The 20,448-nt window shown below is 43.2% G+C and overlaps 1 protein-coding gene and 1 long non-coding RNA gene across 5 annotated transcripts in view; one reads left to right on the forward strand and one right to left on the reverse strand.

The window, feature by feature from the left end:
* LOC132377181 (uncharacterized) overlaps window positions 1-20,448 on the forward strand; it is a 108,417-nt gene that overhangs the window by 53,187 nt on the left and 34,782 nt on the right. The window lies entirely within an intron of this gene.
* PAPOLG (poly(A) polymerase gamma) overlaps window positions 19,286-20,448 on the reverse strand; it is a 32,632-nt gene continuing 31,469 nt past the window's right edge. For both annotated transcript variants that reach the window (XM_059943271.1, XM_059943270.1), the window contains exon 23: window positions 19,286-20,337. In XM_059943271.1, coding sequence (XP_059799254.1) covers window positions 20,118-20,337 — 220 coding nt within the window. In that variant the 3' untranslated portion in view covers window positions 19,286-20,117. The remainder of the gene's footprint in view (window positions 20,338-20,448) is intronic.

The following is a 20,448-nucleotide window of genomic DNA, read 5'->3' on the forward strand; positions in this document are numbered from 1 at the left end:
AAGCAGAACCTCATAAATGTTGTAACTTGAGGGCGATAGAGGTAGTGGGACTGGGCCAGTCAGCATGCTTGCCGACTCCCTCCATGGTCAGAGACTTTTACCAGGTCCAGGGGCCAAATAGTAAGAGCACCCAAGACTGCAGCCCTCCCCTCTGCGGACTAGCAGTTGGTTCACAGCGTAGGTCAGATACAAATGATGTGTGTAATTCGATCCCCTGCTGTCTTTTACCGTAGGGGTTTGGGGAGGGCTTGATTCAGATGAAAGTCTCCTGAGAGCAGGGACTGACTTAGCCTCAGTTCCTCACAGCATCCGACCCAGTGCCTGGCACACAGCAATCTCTCCCTAGATGCTGGCTTTCATATCAATGCACCCCATGAAAGAGAACCCAGAAAGTTTACACAGCTAGATGCCCTGTTTACCCCAGGCCTCTGTTTGTCCTTGTGCTAGCCTTTCTGGCAACTTCCCTTTATCTTGCTAAACTCAGCTGGGGGGAACTTGAGACACCGTCCCTGGTCCCCGAGACTGGGGTGGGGCTGCTGCCTGCACTGTGCAGCGTATCCCCAGTTCCTGTCCTCCCAGGTCGTTCTGCCCACCTCATCTGCTGTGCGTGTCTACATCTCATCCATCCCTCCAGCCCTGGCCCCTCAGTATTTGGAACAAAATAGGTGCCCAATAAATATTTGATGTGTGAATGAGGAGCTGAAGCTAGTGCAAACAACTTAAATTTCAGGAAAGCCACACTTAACAAGCTCCTTCTGCATGCCAGGCATATGACTGGTAGCAGAATATGCCTCCCCCAAATATGCCACTCTGGTATAAGGATTATTCTGAACTGCCGGCAATTGAGAAGAAGCAGATGTAAGAAAAACTCTCTGTCCTCTCCCTAGTTGCCTAAAAGCAGGACAGAAGTTTATAAAGGTGTCCCTTTCCCCTCTCTACCAGAAAGGACAGAAGTTCATCACTGGAAATACCTCTAGACCCTTATCAGCTCAGAGGTGGCACCAGAGGAATCTATATAACAAACTTTACTAACAAGACTTTGTCTTTCATTCGTTCCCCCATGTATTTGTCTTCCCACAATTTGCTGCCCTAGCAATTCAAAGTCCTTTTCCTTTTCTTGTCACTTCTCAAAGTGTGTTGTTCTTTTGTTAAGATGCCACCTAGCCCGAGTTGTAACCACCCCTCTGAGTTACACATCACTGGGTACTCCCATGGGTATGTGCAATGCACATGTTAATAAACTTCTTTTTGTTTCTCCCTTGTTAATGTGTCTTTTGTCAGTCTAATTTACAGGGCCCAGGTACAGAACCTAACAGGGTAGAGGGGAAAAGACTTTTATCCTTCCCTAAATATGGTAAAATGTCCTTATATTCTTTCTCTCTTTTAATCCTTACAACAACCCCATGAAGTAAATTCTGTTATTCCCATTTTAGAGAGAAGGAACTGAAGATCAGAGCTGTTAAGTAACCCAAAGTCACACAGCTCAACAGGAGGAGCTAGTACTCAGGTACAGATAAGATTCTCTGCCTTCCACACACAGTGATTTAGGGTGGGATGTAACCAGAGTACTGAAGTGCAGCAATTCAAAACTGTTTAGTCTAAAGGGTCCCTTTCTCTGCCTTTTTTCCTTGCCTCCAACATCATAGCCTTCATTCCTAGGGGGCAGTTTGCCTTCACATTGATTCAATTTAAGCTTATAGGACATAGGGGTCTATTTTTGTTGCATTTCTCACAGCTTTTCAGGGAACATTTTGCTACATTTGTTCCATTCACTCCAAGTTCTTTAGGTTTATGGAATGGGAACATGTACCAAGATGCCACTGAAGCCAGTAAATACCTTCTGCTAAAACTCTTGACCTGGGCACTTCCCTGGTGGTCCAGTGGTTAAGACGCCACCCATCCAATGCAGGGGGCGCTGGTTTGATCCCTGGTCGGGGAACTAAGATCCCACATGCCTTGGTGCTGTTGACCAGTGTGTCTTAGAGGGTAATGCCAGGACAACCTGCATCAGAATAACCGGGGGCGTTGGATAAGGGTCAGTTTCTCAGCCCTGCCCTATAGAGTAGGTCTCTGAATGGGACCCTGAAATCTGCATCTTAACCAGGCACCTCTGACTGATTTGTTTTTTAGGAGCTTTCAAGGACCTGTTTAAAATTTTAAGGTGTAATTTACAGAGATAAGTGCACAAATCTTAAGTGTATAGCTAGAATTTTTATTTTTATATAAGTACACACATTTTAACCTGAGTACACCTATGTAACAGTCAGCTCAAGATAGAGGAGGAAATTTCCCTCTAAGTTGTCCCAGAGGTAACTATCAATACTATTCTGAATATCACCATGAACCAATTTTGCCTGTTCTTGAACTTGATAGATATGGAATCATACCATATATGCTCTTTTGTGTCTGTTTTCTTTCACTTACATTGTTTTTTGCAATTTATCCATGTTGTTATGTGTAGCAGTAGTTTGTTCCTTTTTATTGCTGGTAATATTCCATTGTGTGAATATATCCTAATTTATCTATTCTCTTATTGAAGGTCACTTAGGTTGTTTCCAGTTTTAGGCTGTTACAATTAAAGCTGCTATGAACATTCTTGTACTGGTCTTCTGGTGGACACAGTCACTCATTTCTCTTGGGTAATTACCTAGGAGTGAAATTACTTCAGGCTTAAGGTTTGACTGTGAGAGGTAGATGGGAGTTTATTTACAACCAGGAGCAAGAAATGCAGCGCTGGGGCAGGATGTCAGCAATCACCACTGAAAGGAAGAAAGTGCCAGGCTGGAAACTCCATTGCTGATTCCAGCTCATATATTCTTAGCAGGCGATATTGACCCCAAGGTGTTTCTTCGGTGGAGTGGGGCGGGGGGTGAGGGCAGAGGTATGTGAAAAAAATCTTAGAAATTACAATGGTTTGTGGCCCTGAGATATGCTGATAGACAGTAATGTCATGGGAAGAAGGGCGATTAGGAAAAGAATACCTGACAAGGCTCTTTAGGGGGTAATAATGAAAACAGCTTGGGAAACACTGGTCTAACCTAGACATTCTCACAGTTCCAAAATCTGGAACCTAAGGGGATCATCACTCTTTTTTGGTGCAGGAAGGTAACTTGGGAATAAACAACACTACCCAGAGATGCCCAAGGAAAAACGCAGCCAAGTTCTTGTGTGTGTGTGTTGGGAGGGGCTGGGGCTTATAGGTACAAGGAAAATAATACTCGGAAAGGACAATAGAAAGAACCAGAGTCCATAAAGATCTTGCTGTAATCAACACAGCGGCCAAGTGGCCAGTGAGAGAAGTTTATTTTATTAGCACCTTTTGTTGGGGGAGGAAGTGATGAACGTCTCCATCAGCCCTGCTGTGTGTCTTGTCAGATCAGATCTTGCCGGGAGGAAGTTCTGGAACCGCAATACAGCCACCACACTCGAGGCTTCCTCGGCCGCCAGCACCCATTGTTCTCCTTTCACCCAAGCGTGATGTTTCCGCCCCAGCAGGCCTTCCCTTGTGAGCAAACGGAAAGAAAGTAAAAAAATCTGGAAAGAATGAATGCATCAAAGAGAAAGCAGGCACCATGAATCAAGGCATGGGGAGATGTTCGCAGCCCCTACCGTAGGCAGGAAGAAGGGGGGCTTGGAGGGAAGCCCCTGTACTTCTCCTTAACCCATGTTTTCTTTAACCCAGGTTTCTGGGGGGCCGCTCACCCCTACTTGCCCCTGAGGGGTGTGTGGTTAGCTGTGAGAAGGGCCCCCGGGGCAGTGTACCCCACCAAACCCCAGCACTGCCTTCGGCCCTGAATTATACACACCGGTAATGTGGTAGGTACAGTGGCCAAACTCTCTTGTAACCTGTGTGGCCTTAGTAAGTTTCCTACCCTTTCTTAAGCTTTCTGTGCCTTAGTCTCACGTGCAAAATGAGGGTGATAAGATTGGCACCTACCTGAAAGCGTTGTTAAGAGGGTGAAACTAGTGAATATATGTCAAGTGCTCAGAACAGAGCTTGGCCCAGTCTCTACATGAGCAGTGGCCTTAGGATGACTCATGGTCTTATGAATGGCTGTACTACTACTTATGATAACTGATGCCTGCCCTCAAGCTGCTCCCACACTAGAGAGGAGACCACCTTCTAATTTCTTATTCAACTAAAAGGCTGACAGGCAAGTATGATTTTAATAATTTTGCCTGTTCCTCTCTAGACTTCAGGCAGGGATATTGCTGCCCCCTTGGGGTTGTCGTTTCTTGATGACTCCTTTTCCCCTCCCCTCTTCTCTCCCACTCAGCAGCCAGGCTCCAGAAGGGGGAGGTGAAGATAACCACTGTCCCTTGGGGCAGGGTACGTAGCTAATAGGAAATTATGATTGAGCCCGATGACTCATGAGTTGCTGCAGATTTGGCTCAGCAGGGTGAGGTCACGGCACAGACAGGGACCCAAGCTGAGGTCTGCTTGGCTAAGAAATGAAGTTGCTTTCACGTGAGGGATGCCCCCGAGCTGTGGCAGTGGTCCTGGGCCACGCACGCCACAGTCTCTTCCTTTCCATGTTATTCTGTTAAAAGGGATGTGATGAGCCTGGCTCATGCAAACACAGGTAGGACCGGCTCGTCTGGTTGTTGGCATAGCTTTCAGAGGCCCAGCTTATTTGTTCTGTGTCCAGTTTCCCAAAGATCCTTTGACCTTTCTGGAAAGTCATTGGATGATTTATTCTGAGCATCCCAGGTTGAGCTCCCCAGGAGGTAGGCTCTGCAACAGAGATTTGCCTGCACAAAGTTTATTGGGGAGTGAACTCAAGGTCAACACCTGTGGGAGGAGGAAAGGAAGCAGGATTGTTGGAGGGAAAAGTTGAACTTTGATGCTGTCCCAACAAAGGCTTCACCTGATGTCACAAGGAGCTCCGGAGCTAGGAGGGCCCTTTACAGTTGGAGCTCGGGGCAGGCTTTATACCCCACCTTGACCATTGGATACAGGCTGCTTTGGAAAGGGGCAGAGTGGCCTTGAAGGAGGCGGCTCTCTTTAGGCCAGGGCCAGCCCTGAGGATGCAGCTGTGAGCTGCCGGCTGCCAGCGCTCCCCGCAGCTGCGGTAAAGAACACCCCATCCGGAGGGGAGACCTGGGCAACGTACCTCAGCATCCACCACCCTGAGCGTGGGCGTTAGGCCTTTCTACCTCTTGCCACTGTCCAAATCCTTCCCATTTTCTAAGATCAGCAGAGTACAATGACTGAAGGTATAGGTTTTGGAGTCCAGCAGACTCATGTTCAAGTCCTGTTTCTGCTGTTCATTTGGCGATATTTATAGAGTATATTTCAGGTGCTGTTCAAGGCACTAAGGGTACAAAAGTGGTAACCCCTTCCCTCTGGAGCTTATATTCCATGGGTGGCAGGGGGACACAGGCAATTAAAAAAGGAAAAAAAAATATGCATACTTGATATCATATATAATTTTATATATATATTGTATAAATTACATATATATAATGATTAGTGACGCAGAGAATGTAAGTAAGGTGCGGGGTAAGCGAATAATGGGAGTGCTGTTTTGTATGGAGGTCAGGGAAGGCTTCCTTCCCTGAGAAGGTGGCATTTGAGTGGAGACATGAGGTGTGGCCATGATCCGGGGACCGTGGGGTTCAGGTGGAGGGAACCGAAGTGCAGAGGCCCTGAGAAGGGAGTGTTCAGGGAGCACCAGGAGGCCAAGGTGTTGGGTGGGGTAGGAGAGGAAGAGGGAGGAGGTGGGGAGAAGGGGCTTTCAGGAGGCAGAGAGATTTCAAGGCAATATCCACAAAAGGGAAATCTATGGAGGCGGAAAGCCAGGTGCCTGGGACCGGGAGAGAGGGGAAGATGGGGCAGTGATGGCTAGGGATGCAGTTTCTTTTTGAAATGATGAAAGCGTTGTAATGTTCATTGAGATGGTGGCTGCACAGCTCTGGGAATGTGCTAAAAGCCGCACCGGTGTGCACTGTAGGCAAGCTGTATGTTATGTGAATTATATCTGAAAAAGCTATTTTAAAAAATCAGAGCAGTGATTGACAGGAGACCGGATCAGGCAGGGCCTGGTTAGGCCATCTGAGGATCTGAGATGGGGCGCTAGCGGAAGGTTTTAAATGGGAGAGCGGAAAGATGGGATTTACATTTGAAAAGAACCTCTCTGCTGCTGTGCCGAGAATGGGCTGAAGGGGGCAGGCGGGAAGCCGGCAGGTGGTAAAGAGCGGCTTGCAATAATCCAGGTGGCAGGTGCCGGAAGCAGGGGAGTGGGTGGTTGAATGTAGACACCCGTGGGTGGTGGAGCTGACAGGAAGTGCCGATCGGACCACTGAGGGAGGGTGTGTGAAAGAGAGGAGTCGATATTTTTTAGTCCTACCTGGTAGAGCGGAGTCACCGTTTACTAGGAGAAGACAGCTGTGGGAGCAGCACATTTTGCGGCGGAATCAGGAGTCTGTGACCATGTGCGTTTGAGAGGCCTGTTAGAGTTGTGGCAGAGGCAGTCGAGTTGTGTCTAGAGTCCAGCCCGGGAACACTCTGGGTTGGAGAGGAATTCTGGGAGTTATCAGCATATTGATGGATTTTAGTCTGGAGACTGGATGAGACCCTAGGGAGGAGTAAAGCGACAAGTGATGGCCAAGTCTGAACCTTTGAGCCTTAGTTTTCCAAACTTGGAAGAGCTCCCTGGCACAGCTGTTGTGAGCGTTGGCAGATGCACGGTGAACGGAAGCGCTCTCCCCGCTGCCTTTTTCATCTCAGAGTTCCTCAGGAAGACTTACTGTATGCTCAGTGTCTTCAGCCTTATTATTTTACTACTTTATCCAGTTCAGTACTAAGCACTGACTGCAAATCAGCCACTCTTCTGGGAACACCAACTACCTAAAGATCCTGGCTCGCACTGTCTACCCGCCAAGGATGTACCTTCCGATGGAGAAAGCAGAAGACCCCATCAACCTAATGACAACGTATGGCAAACTCAAGGCTGTAATAGGTGCAAAACTGGGCTGGGGGTAGGGAGGCATTAATTCAGATGGGAGACATTTGTGAGGACCTCACTTAGGACGCAGGACATGAGCTGGAGCTTGAGGGTTGAAAAGGAATCTGTTGGGGAAAGATGGGGGTGGAAGGGAGGGCAACCCAGGCCGACATGAGAAGAACAGAACCACAGGAGTCCTTTGTGGCTGAAGCATGGCGTTCATGGTGATGGGATGAAGGGAGCTCAGGTTGGCTTGAATCAGACTGGAGGAGTTGGCAGAAGGCACTTGTTTAAGAAACCTGCACCCATGGGCACAGCCTGAGTCATCTGGTCACCCAGAACTGCTCCCCTCTGAGCACAGGCCTAGGGCCTTTTGGTTCCTCTCACTCTTAAGCCCATTAACCAGCTTCTCAGCTTCACTGAGGCTACCTACCATTTTCTATCCATCCAGTTGTGACCTTCTCACCACCTCTTGTTCCCCTCCTGTGGCTCCATCACTGTAGCCCGTCTCTTGCTAGCATCTCCAACTGATTTGCTTCTTTGGCTTTCTACTTCATCATCTTATAAACTCCCAATCCTGGTCATTTCAACAACCTCTTTCTCTTCTATTGCAGGGTGTCAAGGTAGCTGGACAGCAATTCCTTAACTGCTTATTGCAGTAGCTTCAACTTTTTTTTAATCACCAATCTCAGTTGGGCTCTTAAGAGTACTGGGCCATTCTTTCACGCATCCTTAGCCAGCTAAATTTCCCACCTTCCAATGTAGCCATGCCAAACCTTTGTTCTTTTTTTCAACTTGCTCTCAGCACAAAAAATGGGAGGCTTTCAGGCACATGCTCCCTCAAATGTTTGCCTTCCCTGCATGCAAACATATCTACTTCTTAATAGTTATCTATTGCTGCATTCAAAACTTAGTGGCTGAAAATAACAAACATTTATTATCTTATAGTTTGTGGACTCTGGCTGTGCTTTAGTTGGGTGCCTCTCCTTCAAGGTCTCTCATAAGAGTGCAATCAAGCTATTGGCTGGTGCTGAAGGATCCTCTTCTAGGGTCACTGATATGGGCCTTTACATAGGGCTGCCTTACACATGGCAGCTGATTTCCCCTCAGGGGGAGTGACCCAAGGGACAGCAAGACAAGAATGCCCAAGATGGAAGGCATAGTCTCTTATAACCTAATATCAGAAGTGGCTTGGGACTTCCCTGGTGGCGCAGTGGTTAAGACTCTGCGCTCCCAGTGCAGGGGGCCCAGGTTTGATCCCTGGTCAAGAAACTAGATCCCACATGCATGCTGCAACTAAGAGTTTGCATGCCGCAACTAAGGAACCCTCAAGCCGCAACTAAGCAGCCCACCTGCCACAACTAAGACCCAGTGCAACCTAAATAAATAAATAAATAAATATTAAAAAAAAAAAAAAAGAAGTGGCAGTTTACCATCACTTCTACTGCATTCTGTTTGTTAGAAGTGAGTCAGTAAGTCCAGCCCTCACTTAAGGGTAGGGGATTACACAAGGGCATGAATACCAGGAGGCAGAGATCACTGAGGGCCATCTTAGAAGCTGTCTACTACCTTCTGCCTTCCTTTCCATATTCCTATTCCCTGCTTGGGCTCGTTCCTCAACATGTGCAAATGTTCCTGTCCTCTGGATCCAGCGCTATCAAGTATCCACAATTGTTCCATTGGCTTCTTCTCCTCAAACTTAAGGCACCTTCAGAAATCTCTTAAGTTAAAAATAAACCTTCCCTCCACTTCGATCTATGACCCCTGATTCTCCCTTCTTCCCCTGCTGCTCTTTTGAGAATGTGACCTTTATTCCTTGCATTCAAGTCCACCTCCACAGCGCTGCTCTGCTAAGGTCATCCTAAATGCCAGATCACATGGCTACATTTCAGTCCTAGTCTTAGTGGACTTGTGCAGTATTTAATGCTATTAACTCTTCTCTTTAGCATCTCTTGCCTTGCTGATTTTGCTTTTTCAGCCCCTTATTTCTTCACTTACCCCTAAATCTGAGATTGTCCAGGTTTTTGCCCACACTCCCTGGCTTCACTCCCTCTGAACCCCGCATTCAGTACTCCCAGCACCTCTGTGTTCTGATAACTACTGTCAGAGCTGTGAATCTTAGTCTTCCAACTCTGAAGTGAAGGAAATACACTTCTTGACTTTGTTTAAATCAACATCAGTCTGACAGTGAGCCCCGATTCTACTGTGCTGGCAGGAAATTAATCTCGGTAAACGTCCCCCCCTTCCACCCAGGGGTGTGCCAAGGTCGGCTCCTCCTGGGAGGCCCCTCTAGGCAAAGCCATTGGTCTTTGGTTCTGGCTGATAACTGCTGAGATGTTCCCTGGTCTGGGCCCATGGTTCCTCAGGGCCAGTGGCCTTGCTGCTTGGAGCAAAGGAATCCTTGGTAAAGTGAGAGCTCCTGGGCCTGGGGTCCAGCCTTTCCAACTGCACTGATCAGCTGCCCTCATTGAGGACTTGTCACCTCCCTGGCAAGTTGACACAGAGCAGCATCCAGACCCCAGTCCTCGGGGACCTGCTGATATTTTCCCTCTTCCCAGTCCAGGGTCGAATCTCTTCTGTCTCCTCTTGCAACCCTCAAAGCCCTGGCCCCAGGAACACCATGCACAGGCTACCAGTGATTGCTTTCTCACCCTGCTAAAACATCTTAGGAAAGATATTTCCACTAACAGGCCTGACCACCTGCTTGGAATGCAGAGGAGAGAAAAGTACAGCAAACAAAACATACACTAGTAGTGTTGGGAGTTTGGCAGTGGTTTCAATAAATAACACCTTCTCCCTCATGAGTTTGTAGAAGACAGATAGAGATCAAAACGTTCGCTTTATTACTGAAAATGCTGATTGGAGACCATAGCTTTGGGTCTGCTTCAAGTGGCTCACTCTCTACAGATCACCCACTGCAGTCCCAGGGAACCACTCAGCACACAGCAGGATAGATCCAGAGTGGGTGAGCCCCCAGGGCCTGGCTGCACTTGCTTAGTTCCTTCCCCAAGATGACCAATCAGATAAGCTGTCCCCTCTGTTTCTCTAGTAGGAGAACCCCTCTCATGAGGTAGTTCCCCACTAAAAAGTGTCTGTAAAGCCAACCCTGCCAAACTGTGAAATCTGAACCTCCAGCCAAGACCTCTCTCCTGGACTCCAGACCAGTACAGGCACACCTCGGAGGTATTGCGGGTCCAGTTCCAGACCACTGCAATAAAGTGAGTCACACAAAATTTTTTTGGTTTCCCAGTGCATATAAAAGGTATGTTTATATTCTAGTTTGTTAAGTGTGCAATAGTATTATGTCTAAGAAAAGTACATGCCTTAATTTTTAAAACACTTTTTGCTAAAATACGCTAACCATCATCTGAGCCTTCAGCGAGTTGTAATCTTTTTGCGGGTGGAGGGTTTGAAATATTGTGAGAATTACTAAAATGTGAGACAGAGACAGGAAGTGAGAAAATGTTGTTGGAAAAATGGTGCTGATAGACTTGCTCAATGAAGGGTTGCCACAAACCTTCAATTTGTAAAAATTACAGTATCTGCAAAGTGCAATAAAATGAGGTATGTCTGTATTTCCCACTCTCTACTGCACATCTCCATAAGGGTGAGCTTGAGGCAGCTCAAATTTGACGCTGCCAAATCTGAATTCATGACCCTCTTACCCCAACACTGCCCCTGTGTTCTCGGAATTAATGACAGAAAAATATCTTCCAACCCAAGGAAGTGGGAACTATCCTCTACTCTTTCCCTAATCCAGTTTGTCAGCAGATCCCATCCATTCTACCCCCAGAAACCTCTTGAAATATGTCCCCTCTCTGCTGCTGTGGTTTCTGCTCTCCCCATTTCTTAGCTAGACCATGGCAGGAAACTCACCGTCTCCCTGCCTCTTTCTCTCCCTCTCCCATGCACAGGTATTGGGACTCTGCCGACATTTCTAGCCTCTTCTTAACACCTTTTCTCCAAATGCATCCAGTACTCCTTTCACACAGCCCTACTACACCATCTAATTTCCAGAACCTCCATCCTTTGCACATGTGGTTTCCTCTGCATTGCCTTTCGCCTTCCCACCTCCCCCAACTGTTTGTCTGCCTGGAAATCTCCTAATTGTTCTACAACTTTCAACCCTAAGGTTGTTCTTCCCTAGCACCATCCCTGACCAAAGCAGAAGTAAGGGGTCCCTCTGCTGTGCTCCCATGGTGTGGCAGAACCAAGACGTCAGTCAGCTTCCTACCAGTCTTAGGGGGTCCTTCAGTGCAGGGACAAGTTTCATTCTTGTTTGTGTCCTGGGTGGCTACGTCAATGCCTGGTGAATGTTGGGGGCTCCATAAACATTTGTGGAATGAATGGCTTCATGGCTCTTGTCTCCCACTGACCCCATCAACTTAGCCTGTCAAACTGATCTCATCCTTTCTTCCCTCCTTCCCCATCCCCTTCACCTGGTGACCTTGGTGCAGTTAAGGGGCCCCGAGCTCACAGGGAATTTAATGGTGCTTTCCCTCTGGTGTGCTCAGCTGGGGGCAGGAAAAGCAGGTGTCTCTGCAGACCGTGAGTGGGCTTTGCTAGAGGAGTGGCTGCTTTGTACACCCTCAGGGCCTCCTGCAAATCAGGCTCAATCGTCTTCACTTCCTGCGCTCAGGGAGATTAGATACTGCCTAATCAACGCCGATTTGTTTTTCTTTTCTTAATATTTGAAACTACCAAGGACCAGTTGCCATCCTAGTGGGTGGCTTTCAGAAATCCCCTCTTTTCTGATGTTTGACTTCTTGTGAGTTTCAAGAAACCAATCTATTTGGAAAGAACCTGCACTTAGATGTTCTTTGAATTGCCGTGAAGCCCTGGCAGGAAGTGACTTGGAGCTGGGTCAGTCTTGTCTCACTCCCAGGAGAGGCGGGAGTAAAGAGGTATAGGTACGTCTGGGGACGGGTGTGGCTTTGGATCATTCCTGTGGCCATCTCTCCATGCGTGGGCAGGTTTCACAGGTGTAGGCTCACCTGAAATCAGAGGATGCTTGTTTAAGCCAGAGAGCGTCTACTGCACGTTGGTGGTGCAGCTGCCCTGCTAGGCGCTCCGTGAGTCCTGGCTGGCACCAACGGCCTTGATAGGCATTCTCATCTCAGCCTAACCAGTTGTAACATTTAAGCAGACCAAAGAACAAGCCAGTGAAACTCTGTAAGAATTAAATGAGTCTTACATACTTTCTCCAAATAAAACAACTCTTCCAGGAAGTATGTTTAGAGAGGGGCTTGGTGGCAGGGCAGGGACCACTTATCTTCACATCATTGCATGGGAGGTAGAGATCTAGTACTTCAGTCTGGCTGGGGAGACCAGCGCTGGCTTCTTCCCTGATTCTTTGGATGTGTGTTTAGGAGAAGTGGATGCCCATTCAGGGTCAAGCACCATGCATAGTGCCTGATGCACTGTTTTGTGTAAACATCTAACGCCTCAGTTATTCATTGAACTTCACTATGTGCCAGGAGCTTCTGGATCTCTCTTTTAATCCATTTAGCAACTCTTTGAGGTAGGTTCTGTTATCATAACCACCATTTTCAGAAGAGAAAACTGAGGCACAGAGAAAGTAAGGAATTTTCACAACTTCTGTCAGTCAGTCGGAGCTGGAGTCTGAGCCGAGGCTGTCTGACTGCAGAGCTTCTAAACCACTTCTCGATGCTTCACTGGTGAAACAGGTATTGATAGTCTCACTTTTCAGGTTAGGAACCTGGAACCCAAGGTCTCACAAGCAGTACGAGTTGGAGCCAAGATCTATCTGTTCCAAAGTCTACAACATTCTCTGACTGCATACTGGTTAGAGACAGTGGAAATACTAGTTTAAAAGGCAAAAAGTTCTACAACTCCTCTTAAAAAACAACAAAAAGTCATCTTCTCCCTTCCTCTTCCTCAGTCCTGATTTCTGCTCCCTAGAGCCATTTATTTTCAAGTCTTTAAGACTTTTCTCCTATTATTTATTCCTAGTTACTATTTATTTTTCTATTATTTCTAAATAACATGCTTACACTATTCTACACTTTTTGGTTTTAGATATTTTCTACTTACTACCACCGAAGGTGAGGATTTCACTCTCTTACACCCTATTCTCCCCCCCGCCCTCTGCCACCACTTCTCAGTATAGGTATAATTTGGGGCTAGTTCAGTATTCTCTACTTACATTATTATGACTATATGAATGTTTATAGCTGAGCCATGTGATATACTGTGGATATATTTCCTTTTTATATACCTTTATATATAAAATATATATATAATATAAAGGATATATTTCCTTTTATATAGTTTCACTGAAACTAAGATGTGTCATTTAAAAAATTATCTGGTTGTTCTCAAACGCTGACAGAAGTGTTAATATCCTCTCAGTATGATCAAGCGTATCAAGTAAAACTTCATTTTTACTTTTCTTTTCTTGGTGATATTCCTCCTGGATCCCTTTTCTTCCTGCTCTTAGACTGATGGCTAAAGAATGCTACACAGCTGTTATTCTGGGAGATTAACAGTCTGTCCATCCTATTTGTAGAACCTGCCAATCTTTTGGAATATTTTCATGTCACAGCTTCCCCATGAGGTTTGAAGGGCAAGTGTTTCAGGTGGGAGAAAGCAAAGCACAGGGGGGTTGAATGTCTGTTGAAGGTACACAGATGTAAGTGGCAGAGCCTGGGCAGAACTGGGCTTTCCTGAGTCTTAGCCCTGGGCCCCCTGCAGCCTGGCACAAAGGACTGTTGCTGCTGCTGGCCAGCCTTCCCTCAGAAGTTCCAGACTCCACAGAAGAATGCAGGGTGGCAGGAATTTGATCCACACCTCCATGTAAGTTCTTTCATAAATGGGAGATATGATTGAGCGCTATACTTTGAATCATAATACTTCCTGAGTCTGCCAGCTAATAGTTACGCAATTTGGAGCTGGTCACATAAACTCTTTAAGTCTCAATTTCCTCATTTGTAAAATAAGGACAACAGTGCTACCTTATTAGGATCATTGTAAAGATTAAGTGCTGTAATGTTTTAAAAGGCACATCCTAACTGCTTAGGAAATGTTAAACATTTATAATTATGGTCTAGAATTCCGCAGGAGATAGTAATACTTTTACTATTGGACCCCAATTCTCTGGTATCCTTGAGTTCCTGGACCATGTTGGGATATTATATGAGAGCTGTGTGTGTACAATAGAATTTTCTAAATGAGAAATTTATACATTTCACTCTAGTGACTCTTGGTTAATAAGTTAAGCCTGTCATTCTTCAGTCCATCCCCAGTCCACCCTCCCGGGATTAATGACACCCCTTGGCCAGCTGAGGTCAACTAACCAATACTAAAATAAATACCATCCAAATGTCCCAATTCTTGCCGTTTGCTGATTTTTTGGCTTTCATGATTTTTTTCCCTTTATTGTCAGTTGATGCAAAGATGTTAAGTCTTTTGGGTAACATTCTTCCTTGGGAGAAAGGAGTAGCTAGCTATACTTCATCTACTTCTCCCCCACGCTTCACCCTACTAGCCTTTCAGTACTATTTGCTGTAACAGTTTGCATCCTAAAACAGACAGGCTGAATAAAGAAAGATGATCCAAGTTTGAAATGAACTTTTGGGAAGAGAACTTCTAATGTAGTGTATTTCAAATTGTAGGTCACAACTCAGGAGAGGCTGTGAAATCACCTTAGTGAGATCACAGCTCACTCTTAAAATATCAACCTGCATCTTGCATAGTAGGAAAGCATTTTGTGAAACATGTTTTAATTACCTATGTGTGTATATACATATATAAATTATATATACACACATTCATGTATGTATATATACATGTGCTGGCTTGCAATATAAAATGTTTTAAACTAAGTGTTACAGTTGAAAAAGTTTGAAAAATGCATCTTAATGATCTTCTCAGTGAAAAAGAAACGTGCCTTAATGATTTTCACTAAGTTTTGTTTGCTTCTGTTCCTTCATCAGGTCTCTCTTCTAGATAACCCTCTTCAGACTAAAAAGAAAAAAATCAAAACCAACCAACAAAACAGGACTCATGCATTTAAAAAAATTTATTTATTTTTGGCCACACTGCACGGCATGTGGGATCTTAGTTCCCTCACCAGGGATGGAACCCATGCCCCCTGCAGTGGAAGCGCGGAGTCTTAGCCATTGGACCGCCAGGGAAGTCCCTCACACATTTTCTTCTTCAGTATTTTCTGGGTACCCACTACATAAAGATTCTTGGATATAGGTTCGTACTCTCAACTTACAACCTCTCAGGGGAAAGCAAGTATGTAAAGGGAACATTATGCAAGTTAGAGTAACTGAAACGTTGAAAAGTCACAGGTAACATGTTGGGAAGGTAGGATGATTGATTCTGACCAGGTTATCATGGAAGGCTTTATGTGGCCATTAGGCTCAAAATGTCAGTAATCAGAGATTGGCAAGGAAGGGTTTAGAAGTGTGTCTTTTTAAGGACTAATAAGTAATAAAGTTTGGCTGGATATGGTTTGAAAGATAGTTTTTAGAACATGTGCTTTAAAAGCATCAAATTCTATCTTGCCCTTAATAGCTTAATGCATTCAGATCCACAAAGAACCTGTTATGATGTTAATTTAACACATTCAGCATAGTGTGATAATTGTTAAAGTTATATCCTAGGAGCAGTGAGTTGCCCTAATCAGAAATTCACACCCCAGGGATGGTCAGCTGGCATTCCAATCAGTGTACTTCACAAGCGACTATTAGAAGCCCTTCTGTTATCCACAGCTCACTCAATACAGGAGGCTTTGCTAATTAGCTTAATAAATGTCAAGTGTGTTTCCACTGGTGCCATGAGTGGCTTGCTAATAATCTTGATGTAGAGGCAGGTTCTTATTTGTGAATTCAGTACCTGATTTAAGATAGGTGGACAGGCTAAAAACAAGTCATTAACAAGAATGTGACAAGCTCTGTAGCTTGTACTTCTGTGGACAGTACCCAAGATCTGATTGCTAAATGCACTTCTGTCCAGCCATTAGTAGAAAATTCTGGTTGCCTGATGTTGACCACAGGGTGATAGAATTTTGCCCTCAACACTTGAGGCAGATGCTACTGCTTGCTAAAATGTTTAATCAGATATTCTGTGTAAGGCAAATTGAGTATGAACTCTGCTTTTATGTTAAGCAGGTTGTGGATACCACTACCTGCCCAAGACTCTGTGTGGTGAAGGACCGAATGGGCTGTCAGTTTGAAAAATAAGTTAAAGACGTCTGGTACTTTTAAGTTACTCCCGAATAATATCAGTCAATCATCAACACCTATTTATCAAAGCAAGTTTATTTGATTACTTATTCCAGACAGATAATGAGGCTCGTGTGTACAACTAAGAAATTAAGACAATCCAAATAAAAGGCAGGAAAAATTAATAGGAACTACACAAACAGCTAGCTAAAAAGGAACAGGAGCTGCATTCATTTTACATAATACTGTGAAGTGATGTAGCACCATTTACCTCAAAGATATCCTAAGCACTTTTTAAGGTAATTACGTGGGTCCTTGCTAAAAATGCAGCAATACATTAAAAATTATAGCAAGCCTGATGATAATCTTATGTTCAACTACTTCAAATATAAAATTATTCCAGAAAAAAATGGGAAATTTGGGAAGGATCTGACCTTGTACAATTCTTTTAAAAAATCCTAAGGAAATAGTTACCATTATTGAGACCAGTTTTCTTCCACCACTTGCACTATATTCATCACTATTATCATGACCTAAATTCTAAGCTTTGGAAGATTTAATAGGTAGTTATTTATTTAAATATGCACACAATTTTATTTATTAAAAAAAATTTTTTTTACACTAAAGTTCTATTTATTGGTCTGTTCAGTCTGTTCTGGTCTGAACCACAAACATGGAGAAATAAGAAATTTAAGGCTACCAAAATCAAAGGATTAGGATCTTTAATGATAAATCCTATTTTTTACCATTTCTAATCATTATTCTAAGCTATTCTACTCTGATCATTCTTAGGTTGAAATTTGTTGAACTTAAGTTTGACCCTGTTAATGAATCTAAGTTAACTGAAGACACATAAATCTAATCATACACCTTTTTCTAAATACTGATGAAGTTTCATCGGAGATATATAAAGAAACTTGGAGAGAAATTCAGTGTTCCAGCGTCCTTCATTAGCCCACTTTACTAGTTAAGAGCCACAGTACATTTTCAGAAATACACCACAGAAAAGTCTTAAGAAGAAAATTGCAAAGAGTTTGGGATTATTCAATCCTGAAAAGCTGTGGTTCCTAACTTTTTTTTAAGGGTCATGACCACTTTGCGAAGCTGATGAAATTATGAACTTGCCCTCAAAAAAATGCATATGAACAAAAACTTCTTATATACATTTGCAAGGGATTCGCTACAGTCCATGATCCGCAGGTTAGGAATTTCTATTTCAAAGCTGTGGGACACAGTGGAAAATAAGTTTAGCCCATTTCAACATTGCCCATCTTCACTTCACTTCACTGCAACTATATAGGACAGTAAGCATTTTAATGATGTTACTAAATTGCTGCCTTAAGACAAAAACTCTTATTGTAAGCATAGTCTTATAAAATCCTCTTGCCCCAATTTTACAAGGTTTTAAGCCACTTATCCTGTCTCTCAAATTAGTTAAGTCCCTAAGGTTTAAACTAGCAGATAATTGTTTCATTGATATATTATTCTTTAGAGCCAGTCACTGAAAAATGAGATTAAAATACCCTTCTGAAAATGCACGTGTCTACATACTGAAGAACAGGTTATTTGACTTTATAAAATATATTTCTAGTTATATTTCTAGGTATAGTCTCTACACTTTGAAATCAAATGCATCTACCTAGTGCCTCTGAACATAGCACATAACTGCAGACCATTCCCTCCTACTTACTTGGAACCCTTACAATGGAGGTCTCCTACCATGGTAACAAAATGTACAGTTGACCCTTGAACAATGCAGGAGTTAGGGGCACCGACCCACTTACCCCAGTTGAAAACACTTGTACTGCTATCTCTGCTTCAAAAACAAAGGAATTGATACATGACTCACCCAAGGGCAGGAAGCTGAAACAGCCTGGATCGAATCAGGACTCAAACCCTAGTTCTTTTGATTCCACATATTGTGATCTCAATCAAACTTTCCCCTATAATTAATTAATTAAAGTTCTGTGAAATGAAAATACAAGTACTATATTTATTGAAAAAAATCCACATATAAGTGGACCCATGTAGTTCAAATCTGTGTTGTTCAAGGGTCAACTGTACTCAACGTTCTACCTACTGTTCAGGATAGAAAACACTTCATTTCTGACCAAACCCGCTATCTCAAAAGCACCTCATCAACTCCCCAGTTACCAAACAAACAGGTTGAAGAATGCTATCTTTGAGAAGTCTAATGTTAAACTCTTGGCTATGTCTTAACCCCATGTCAAATGGACCATTAAAACAAGAGGAGGAATGACTATACTACAGTACAAAGGTTAGGCCTGTTGCTTTCTTATTAAAGACGAACTCCACTAGTTACTCCAAGGAATCGGTTTATATAATAGGGTAAACATGGATGTACGTATAGGGAATTCTTAAAGTCCTTATTAAAGAAGTTTTCAATCAATCAATGTTTTAAGTCAGGTGACAGTTATTCAGTCCTTTCATAATCATTCACTTTTGCTCAAATAGAGTATTTATTGAACAAATCTCAAAATACTTGAATAAAGAAAAAGGGTCAACTAAGAGAACAGCTTTGCCAAGGAAGCTACAACTTGGTTATGGGATTTCATTCTCGTCTTTTGCTATATAAAAAGTGAATAATAGAACAACCATTGTTTTCCCCTTGCTCTTCTTTACTTCTAAGAAGTCTCCCTTTGTAAAAGTTAAACACTAGAATTTCCATTTCAGAGATGTAGGGGTCAGGAACAGGAGTGGGAAAAGAAGGATCCTGCTCTCTGAAAATCAGAATTCAAGTATTTCAACTCAATGGTAAAGGGCTTGCAAGAGAAAATGGACTATTATTACTCCACTGGCTAAATGGCATCCCATGAGCCCTATAAACTATATAACCAAGAATTTTCCCTGCAGTATTCAAATGTACCATTTTGTGTTTTTCCTACTGGACCTACTAAATGGTGAGTGAAAGCTGAAGAAGGTAATATATACCAACATTCCTGGCTGTGTAATCTATACATTTTCGTTTTAAGAGTAATTCAAGCATAATCCATATTTAAAAAATTAGACTAAAGAGAGACAGTAAAGGTTTTAAAGTATTCTCTTTGAAAAGATGGTATCTTACAGTACATACAAAAATACTCTGAAAATACATACGACTTCATTTACAAAACACTGAATCAACATATTACAAGAAGAATTACATGGTTATGGATTTTAATAAATGGAGCATGCATTCATGAAACTTAAAAAATATTAAGAAATGCACTGAAAAAAGCAGTGTAAAAAAAGACAACTCATATATTTAAATAAAAATTACAAAGGTCCTGAGCCAATTAATAGTTGGTAACAATGTCATTCAAAAATGCCTTTAGGTTTCAGTAAAATCCACTGCTCATTTCTGCATGCCTAGTCCACGAAGGAACTGTTTGAAGTTGTGGCGGTAAGTAATGGTCAGGAAGTATCATGCCAAGTTAATCGTACACTTCAAAAATACAAGTTTGCCATACTTAAAGGCATCTTACTGTTGATGCCGGAATGAGTTGCTCCTCAGTAAAAAATACCAGTCAACTAACAAGAATGGCATGAGATAGGATATGTAACAATTTCACCGTTCATATACTGACTTTCAGTATCCTGGTCATATTTTGATTCTTAATAAAGATGCATTTCAAAGGCCTCCATAGGAGGCAAAATATAGAGAATTTATGGTGCCCAACTCTTATGTAATCACTGGACTAATCCTCCCTGGTAACTATGCAACATTTGGATAGAAAGGCACAATAAAAATTTAAATATTCCGTGTGCCAATCTCAGAAAAAATAATTTAAATCAACAGAACAGACAATAAGTACATCTACACAAATGAGGAAAGCAGAGAAGATACCTCACATTCATTTATCTCAGGTTTCACAAAGTGGCTTCAATGCTAAAGTAAATGTGTTAGCATTTGGAAAATTACATTTTTTGTTTTGTTTTGTTTTTTGTTTTCAACTTTTTTAGTTCTATACAATGATTACAACATAAGACTTAAAAAGAAGAGGGGGGCGGTGTTCAGGACTTGTTTTATCAGTGTCCAGAGAGCCAAGAACTGGTTCCCACAACAGAGAAATAAGCATCGAAAGTTAAGGCAGTAAAACCTCCAACGCAAAGCCATAATATTGCAGATGATAATTTGATAGCAGGTGATCCTCAGAGAATTGTATGTAGCAATCAATGAGAGAATGCTACAGCATCTGCAGGTCAAAGTGTGAGAGTTCAAAAAACCACTTCAAGGTTGTTAGGCCGATGACTGTAACTTTCACCTTATTTTATGTATGACAGCCACCTCTATCTTAAAAAGAGTG

Source organism: Balaenoptera ricei, chromosome 13 (genome assembly GCF_028023285.1).
Source record: "Balaenoptera ricei isolate mBalRic1 chromosome 13, mBalRic1.hap2, whole genome shotgun sequence".
Classification (NCBI taxonomy): Eukaryota; Metazoa; Chordata; class Mammalia; order Artiodactyla; family Balaenopteridae; genus Balaenoptera; species Balaenoptera ricei.